At 49.9% G+C, this 8,924-nt stretch overlaps 1 protein-coding gene and 1 pseudogene across 1 annotated transcript; one reads left to right on the top strand and one right to left on the bottom strand.

The window, feature by feature from the left end:
- The first annotated feature begins 1,929 nt into the window (after positions 1-1,929).
- On the top strand, positions 1,930-3,659 carry LOC123073669 (uncharacterized acetyltransferase At3g50280-like; annotated as a pseudogene).
- Positions 3,660-5,211: 1,552 nt separating this feature from the next.
- LOC123073668 (general transcription factor IIE subunit 2) lies at positions 5,212-6,308 on the bottom strand. Its single transcript, XM_044496729.1, has one exon. It carries the CDS (start codon positions 6,162-6,164, stop codon positions 5,277-5,279), a length of 888 nt encoding a protein of 295 aa, XP_044352664.1. The 5' UTR covers positions 6,165-6,308; the 3' UTR covers positions 5,212-5,276.
- Positions 6,309-8,924: the final 2,616 nt, after the last annotated feature.

Here is an 8,924-nt window from a genome sequence, read left to right as displayed (position 1 = left end):
TCTATTATTTTAAATATGTTCATATACTATATCTAAGATATTTCAAAGCAAGTTACATGAAAAAATTGCATATGAGCCCATAGTTTTTGTTATATTTGTGAAATACGTACATATTTGTACATAAAAAGAGCATACTCAAAAAAGGGTACATACTACCTAAAACTTAGTATATATACTAGCTAATCATTGTTATATACTACATACTACACATACATACTCTCGGTTTCGACAGATACTACATACAGCATAAAAACGCAAGTGGTAGTAACTACCACTGCTTGTAGGAAACATTATAGAGAGAGAGAGAGAGAGTGTGTGTGTGTGTTAATTGGGGAATGGAAGGATAAATCGCTATCACTAGGAGGTAAAGAAATCCATTAGCTAGCTCGGTGGAAGACGTGCATACCAAAAGAAAAGGGAGGTATGAGTTTTCACGACTTGTACTGTTTCGGTTTAGCGATGCTGGCGTAACAGGTTTGGAGATTGAAGGTAGAACTCGTATCACTCTGTGCAGGAGTCCTTCGTGCCAAATACTACCCGTGTGGGAATTCGCTCAACCTGGCAAAGAATCTTGGCATGAGTACAATGTTTCGGGGGGGGCTTATGTAGGGAGAGTTGGAGATGGTACTCAATTTCATGTCTGTGATGATGCCATTATCCCAACAAGTGCGACAGAGAAAGTGATGACACCGAGAGATGCAAAAATCTTACATCAAAGATGAACGACCTTGTAAACCCAGTGAATTAATAGTGGGATGAGAAGCTAATTCAAGCTATATTTGGCCGATTGATTCAAGCGGAATACTACAAATTCCAATGGCATGATCATGCAAGGAGAATGTTGTGGCATGAAAGTATACTAGAACGAGAATGTTTCCAACTAAAGATCCATCGAGTTGTTGCATTCACGGGCTACAATCCATCCAATCAGCTATTTAGTGCGGGCCGACGGTTAGTAACATAGGCCATATTGCGCTCTACGTTTGCAACATAGACCATATTGCGCTCATTGATCTAGGTCGCGTCATCTCGTCTAGTCGCAGATGGACGCTTGCAACATAGACCATGCGGCAGTCACCTCCAGCTTGCATAATGTTTGCGAACACATGGGCCTTTAGTCACCAATTACAACATGGATCATGTTGCAGACACCTTTAGCAACGACGACGATGACAACACCAAGCAGTTAGCTCAACGCGGCTCCACCTCTAGCTTGTAACATCCCCGCGGGGAGCGGCAATGCCGTCATGGGGATGGGAGGAGGAGGTGACAGAGGAAACTTGCAGAGGTGGTGTCGGTTGGCTCCAACTCCATGCCAATGAGACAAAGAAAGGAGTTTCTCAAGGAAGACATGATGTGGTTGGAAGAGGATTCTAGAGGGTATAAGGTGGAGGGAGAGTTGTGTGGGGCCCACAAGGCATGTGTCACGTGTTGGAGGGGTGCTCTTTGCGGGAGTTTCAGCGCCCCCCTAAACACGATGTCTCTGTTCCTTCTCTTTGAGAAATCGACGTCGGAGCTCCGCCTCGTTTCCCTTCCTTCTCTTTGAGAAATCAACTTACACAAATTCAGTTTTCAGGCAACTTACAAATAGCTCACGCATACATCGAACAACTTATTTTTTATATCGATGTACAACTTTTTAAAAATCATGTAATCTGGGGTCTTGCCAAGTCATTACACTCGCCAAGATCTTTCGCCCAATGTGAAGTTCATGCTAGGCATATGCTAGTACAACCTCCGCTCATATATCCGTATCTAGACAAATGTAAAACCAGATGGTGATGGTGGGAGTATTAAATTCGGGTTTCGGTAAGATTTCAGTTTAGACCAGTCATGCTCAAATAGTGAAAGATTAGAAAGCAACCAAATATCCTTTTCCAAAGTTCTGATTATTTAAGAAGACGTGAAAGTGGAACCACGGCCGTGCAGAACATATGCATGCGCTCCGACCAGTCCTGCTCTGCCGACACACACTCCACTACTCCGGCTACTGAGCGATCTGAAGCAAGATGAGCCATGTCGTCCAGATCGTGTCCCGGCGCATGGTCCTGCCGGAGCCGACGCCTTGGCTGCCGTCGGAGCCAGAGACGACCATCGACCTGACGCCATGGGACCTCCGGATGATCACCGTGGAGTACACCCAGACGGGCGTCCTCCTGCCCAAGCCCCCCGCCACGGGAGAGCACGGTCACCACGCCCCTGTCGTCGAACGCCTCACGTCGTCCTTCGCGCGCGCGCTGGGCCGCTTCTACCCCTACGCCGGCCGCCTTGTCGTCGCGCCGGGCGGGGAGGGTGGGAGCATCTCCGTATCGCTCCGCTGCAGCATGGAGGGCGCCGAGTTCGTCCACGCCGTGGCTCCCGGCGTCACCGTGGCCGACGTCGTCGCGCCGCTGTACACCCCCGTGGCGGTCCGGTCCTTCTTCCCCCTCGACGGGCTGTTCGGCGTGGACACCGTGGCGGGCTCCCACCCGGTCCTGACCGCGCAGGTCACCGAGCTCGACGACGGTGTCTTTGTCGCCATGTCGCTCAACCACGTGGTCGGTGACGGGACGGCCTTCTGGCATTTCTTCAACACCTGGTCTGAGATCAGCCGTCGTGATACTGACGATGCCGCCATCTCCTCGCCGCTGCCGGTGCACCGCAGGTGGTTCCTTGATGGCTGCCGTGTCCCGATCCCTCTGCCATTCGCCAAACTGGAGGATATCGTCAGCTATGGGCACCCATCATCGGTGCAGCCGCAGGACTGCTTCCTCCATTTCTCCGCGGAGAGCGTAAAGAAGCTCAAAGCGAAGGCGAACGCCGAGGCGTCCGGCACCGGCAGCACCACCATCTCCTCCTTGCAGGCCCTGCTGGCGCACCTGTGGGTCGCGGTGAGCCGAGCCAGGAGGCTGGCGGCCTGGCGCCGGACCAGAGCACAACGTACGTCCTCCTTGTCGGATCCCGGGGCCGCGTGACCGGCATACCAGCGGGCTATGCGGGCAACGCCGTGGCACGCGCCGAGGCGACGTCCACGGCCGGCGAGATCCTAGGGAGGGGTCTGGGCTGGGCCGCGTCGCTGCTGAACAAAATGGTGGCGTCGCTCGACGAGGCGAGCGAGAGTGACAGGCTGGCGTCATGGGCGGGTAACCCGAGCTTCGCGTGCACGTCGTCGCCGCCCCTGGCGCTGGTGGTGACCGGGAACTCGCCGCGGTTCGACGTGTACGGGAACGACTTCGGGTGGGGCCGGCCGGTGGCCGTGCGGCGCAGCTCGGCGAACAAGACGGACGGGACGGCGACGGTGTTCGAAGGTAGGGGCGGCGGTGGGAGCATGGCCCTGGAGGAGTGCCTCGCCCCGGAGGTGCTCGCGAGGCTCGTCGCCGACGACGAGTTCATGAGCGCGGTGAGCACGGCCACAGCGTGATCCATCAAGCAGCTTCTTACTGGCCGTGTTACGCGTCGAATGTTGACGTGCCAACTGCTCAAGATGTCTGATTGATGTAGGCAGTTGATCCTGATTGACATGGACACCAGAAAGGTTGACATGCTCCATGTACCTCAATAATGCTGCCTTATGCTGATTGAGGCTGTCGAGTCATGTTAAGTGTAATGCGGAAGCTCTCCAAACAGAGTTTTCAATGTTTGTCCATGTAAGCTAAATTATCTATTTTTTCTGGTTCCTATTCATGACGGTTGATTTAAAGCTAGGCATCCGTGCTAGCACCCTATCAACCGAAGAAGACTTCCACCCAACTTTATATGTAAACAGTTTTGCTAAGTCTCGGTCGACTTAGACTTCGTTATGTCTCAGTCGATGTTATGTTATATTGATCTTGCATTGAGATTTGTACAACAATTTCTTTTTAGTTTTTCTTTTTTCTTTCCATATACTATATCGCTTGACTGAGACTTGGTTAAGTCTAAGTCGACTGAGACCTAGACACACCCATATGTAAAGCCGCACAGCCAAATAGATACATGTTGATAAGGAGATCCTCCTACAAAGCAGATCAATGAGAAAAACAAGATAACCGGAGAACCCACACACTAACACCCGGCCTAGTTGCGACACTCACAAACAAGTTGTCGTCGGAGAGGGGCCCTGCCATCCCGCTTCGGATCATGGAGCCCGAACCTCTGTCTGCAGACATCAAGGACCATGAGTGGTGTCAACAAGGACCCGTGTAGAAGATAAGTAGGTAAGTGCAACCGTCCCACACCAGTGCCGAAGAACCTTCAACACATGATCAGATGGCGGCATGGCAAGCCGGAGACACCTGGGCTCCACAACGACGCTCCTAGGAGAGAGACGATGCATGCCACGGAACGCCTCCACGCCACCTCATCCTTCCCATGCATGCCACGGAACCCTGTCGCTGCCACGCAACCCCTCCCCCAATCACCACGCGCGTGGCTGCTAGCAAGCACAATGGTGAGGCGACCATGGCCCAGTCAAGCCGCCACGCGTGCCTTTGCCTTCTACTCCCTCTGTAAACTAATATAAGAGCGTTTAAATCATTAAAGTAGTAAAATTTAAACGCTCTTATATTAGTTTACGGAGGGAGTATTTGGCAAGGGCGAAGCCACCATCGACGACGACCGACAGGGAGGCCTCCAGCCCGCCATGTTGTCATCCCTCGACTACAGGTCGTCAAGCCATGCTCTTGCTACTTCGGGAGGGTTCACCTCCGCCACAGTAGGCGAGCCGCCAGTGTCTTTTTTTTTTGTTAATGTTCAAAATGTTTGTCGAGTGTCAAAGAACATGCACTTGGCATAACACCAGCTGCATGTGGCACCAGCATTGTTCGCCCTGTTCTGCCTACCCCTTTTGTTTGTCGAGTGTCTTTTTTTTAACTCAGCAGAGACTTTGCCGAGTGCCGACAAACGACACACGACAAACTCCAGTTTGTTGATAGGATGTATGTTGAGTAGGTTTTGCCACGTGTGCCACCCGGCAAAGCCTTGCTGATGCAATCGACCTTCGCCGTGTACTCGGCATCTAAGCTCTTTCTTGTAACGCGTTCATTTTTTCGACCATGTATTCCACAAATTTAAAGACTGGCTTAGCCAGTCTTGACTGTTGAAACCTTCGATGTAATCAGTGAGAGCACCGGCAAATTGAGTTTGGCTCATTTTGTCACTTAACATCTTTTGGTTGTAACACACCATAACTTTAGTAGAGAATATCAGTCCTAAATCTTAGGCGGTGCATCTTGGGACGGCAGAGTATATATAGAATCCAACAGAGAGTCAGAAGTTCCAATCCACGTGCCATACATGATTTACACACCCATCAGTCATCAGATGATATCCTTCGAGTCCACAGGCAGGTCCATGAGCCACGGGAGATGAACGTTGGTGAGCTTGGTCCTGCTGGTGAGCCCGCGCGACTTCTTCTTGGCCTTCTTCGGCTTGGGCTGCCGGCCATTGAGCTGCTCCGCCGCGCGCCGCTTCATAGTATCGGTGGCCGGCCTCTCGCCGTTCTTCCTGAGCTCCTTCTCGATGTCGATCATCTCCCGCGGGAGCTTGATGTCGTGGAACAGCTTCTTGAGCTCGGTGTCCACCCCGATCTTCGACCTCGGGTCGTCGTTCGGGTACGCTATGATGCCTCCCTCGCCCGGCAGCAGATAGACGTCACCCGAGGATTTCAAGGCCTGCAGATCTTCCAAGACGGCTGGATACGCGTCATCCACCTCGGACGCCGGGAGGCCGTCCGGGAAGCTCTTGATCAGTGTCAGCAGCTCGCCTTTGGCCTTGACGTCGTGCGTGGGCTTGTAGGAGTAGCGCCGCCCGTCGAAGCGCACCTTGGGGTTGTTCCTCAGGCTCTCGGCGAGGGTCCTGTTGCCGTCGATGTCGACGTAGGTCCATTGGTTGATCTGATGCGTCGTAAGAGCTTCCCTCGTCTTGTCGAGCAGGTCGATCACGTTTTTCATCTGGTGCCCGACGGTGGACCTCCTCACCTCGTTGATCTTCCGTAGCCGCGCCGTGTCATCGGAGAATCTGACGACAGCGGCGGCAGGCGCGGGCGGGGATGGCTTGGCTGCCGGCCGTGGAGTTGGAGCGGGTTGCTGCTGGGACGGCTTGGTGCATGACGATGATGAGGTTCTGGTTGCGGCGATGGCGGACAGAGCCGCCTGGTTCCTCTCCTGCAGCAGCCGGAACCTGGCGAGGCTCTCGTTCAGCGCCATCTGGAAGCCTGAACTTGGCCGGCGATGGCCGGGGCAGCACGTACGTATATCCGTGTATGTGCTGGTCGCGCGTTTGGAGCGCCGGCGATGGTGGACGGCCGGGCGGATCGAGGGTTTCACGTACGTAGGTATGCTGGACTTCGACTAATATATAGACCCAAAGAGGTTCGCTAGTCTAGCTCGGATCGGACTTTTGACTCCGACACGGTTGTGTAGCCATCCAAACCGACTTTTATTAGGGGTGTGTGCTAACTCGTACTCCCCCTGTCTTAAAATTCTTGTCTTATATTTGTCTAAACAGATTTGCTATTTCACATCTAGATGTGAAATAGCTATCTCACATCTAATCTCTGAGCCGTCGGATCTCGACTCTATGTAAGATTCGTGCAAACGCAGTTTTTTTGTTTGCCCCGCTCGTTTTCTGGCTGTCGCGCTCAGGGCGTTGTCTCGCACAAGACCTTTTTCATTTTCGTTCTTCGGGACAGGCCGTTGGAGAGCGGATTGTCTCCCGTGCACGCACCACTCACACATCATGTCAGGTGTACTATGAAAGTGTGCCTGACCATGTCAGGTGAATAGTCAACATACTCCTACCATGTTTTGTGGGCACTGGACCTGTTTTGTGCAAATTGTTGGCATTGTCGCTGTGTCCCGTGTAGGACATGTTCTGGTTCCTGTGTGCCTCTATCTTTTGTCTACGTAGGCTGTATGTGTCCTGAAATCTGAAATTTGTGTTCTTGTATTTTAGAAGCATTTTTCTCCCGAGTTTGCTTTGCTTTTTTTGTTTGCTAGTAGTTACTTAGTCTATTTTCATATCTCCTTTTTTTCTTGTTTTTCTTATTTCTTATTTAAATTTTCTTTCTTTTTCTTTTTTCTTTTCTACTTTTCGTGTTTAAATTCATGCATTTTTTAAAAAAGATATGAATTGTCTTTGTCATTGTGAGTTGCATATCCATCATCAAACACGCAATTGTAAGTGTTGTCCTTGCTCCACAAATGCACATTTTCAACGCGTCTGCAAATTAGGAAACAATAATAATTTGTTTGGAGGGTAGATTCATGTCTTCTACTAGACACACAATTGTAAGCCATCCAACTGCAATTGCACGTCTTCAATATGATCATAACTTTGTGTGGAATGGATAAAAGTGTTTGTGGAAGTTCAGTTGCATGTTCATCACTAGACACGCAACCACAAATGTCGACCCGCCTCGCAACTTTGTCAAGTTTTTCTTTCTTTTCTTTCTTCTATTCTGTTTGTTTTCCATTTCGTTTCTTTCTTTTTGATTTTGTCTTTTTTTCCTTTTTTCAAAATTGTGAATATGGAATTTGTAGATATTTTTGTAAATTTGGGAAAAATATTATATTTTTTGTGAACACCTTTCCAGCTTCGTGCATTTTTTGTACGGTATTATTGAATCACACCTAGATGATTTTTAACGATGTCACGTCTAAGTTTGCCACCGTTTGATTTAGTTTATGTAATTTATGTCTAAGCCTCGAAACCCCGACTCGTTGGTTGTTGTTTGGTTGTCACGCATCCTTTTATTGGTTTGTTTGCCTTTGCTTTTATCAGCCCATTATCGCGGTGTGCTGATAGCCAGTTTCCATGTGTTGTTTCAAGATCGCGATGTAGTTATCCGAGTTGCAAGCCCACCACTCGACTCGCAACTGGAGCCTAGGTTTTTGTTTTTCATCACAGTTGCAGATCCACCCTTGACTCGCAGTTGGGCCCGTAGTTTATTTCATCCCAGTTGCAAGTCGACCCTTGACTCGTAACTGGGTTCGTAGTTTTCTAGTTGTCCCAGTTGCATGTCCATCCTCGACTCGTAAATGGGCTCGTAATTGTCCTAGTTGCAAGTCCAGACTCGACTCATAACTGGGCATGTGTTTTATTTTTCATCCTAGTTGCAAGCCACGCTCGATTCGCAACTGGGCTTGTATTTTGTTCTTGTCCCAGTTGCAGTTCCACCCTCGACTTGCAAATGGTACCGTAGTTTTGTGTTGTTGTTCGAGTTGCAAGTCCGCCCTTGACTCGCAACTAGGGCTGTTTCATCCCAGTTGTAACTCCACCCTTGACTCGCAACTTGACATGTGTTTTGTGTTCACCTAAGTTGCAAGTCTACTCTTGACTCGCAACTAGGCTCGTAATTTTTTTCATCGTAGTTGCATGTCGACCCTTGACTCGCAATTGGGCTCATAATTTCATAGTTGTCAGAGTTGCAAGTCCACCCTCGACTCGCAACTAGGCTTGTGTTTTGTTTTTCATCCTAGTTGCAAGTACACTTTCGACTCATAACTGGGTTCGTAGTTTATTATTATCCCAGTTGCAAGTCCGCCTCGACTCACAAACGGTTTTGTCTAGGATTATAGTTTGTGTCATCTCAGTTGCAAGTCCACCCTTAGCTCGCAACTGGGCATGTGGTTGTCCACCCTTGACTCACAACTAGTATCGTAGTTTTGTGTAGTTGTCCTAGTTTCAAGTCCACTCTCGACTTGCAACTAGCCTCATACTTTGTTTTTCATCCCAATTGCAAGTTCGTCATCAACACCGGCAGTTTTGGCCGATTCTGGCCTATTTCATGGACTATTACTGATTGTTTTGGTGTTGATGACCGACACGTAAACTCACCCCGGGATTCGTCAATCGTGGAAATCACTCCGGGACCCCAAAACAGTGAGTAATAGTCCATGAAACTGGCTAGAACTGCGAGTGTTTATGATCGACACGTAAATGCACCCCGGGGTTAGTCAATCTTG

The sequence above is a fragment of the Triticum aestivum genome, chromosome 3D (genome assembly GCF_018294505.1).
Source record: "Triticum aestivum cultivar Chinese Spring chromosome 3D, IWGSC CS RefSeq v2.1, whole genome shotgun sequence".
Classification (NCBI taxonomy): Eukaryota; Viridiplantae; Streptophyta; class Magnoliopsida; order Poales; family Poaceae; genus Triticum; species Triticum aestivum.
Note: the sequence above shows the minus strand (reverse complement) of the source record. Positions and strands in the feature narration are given on the sequence as shown.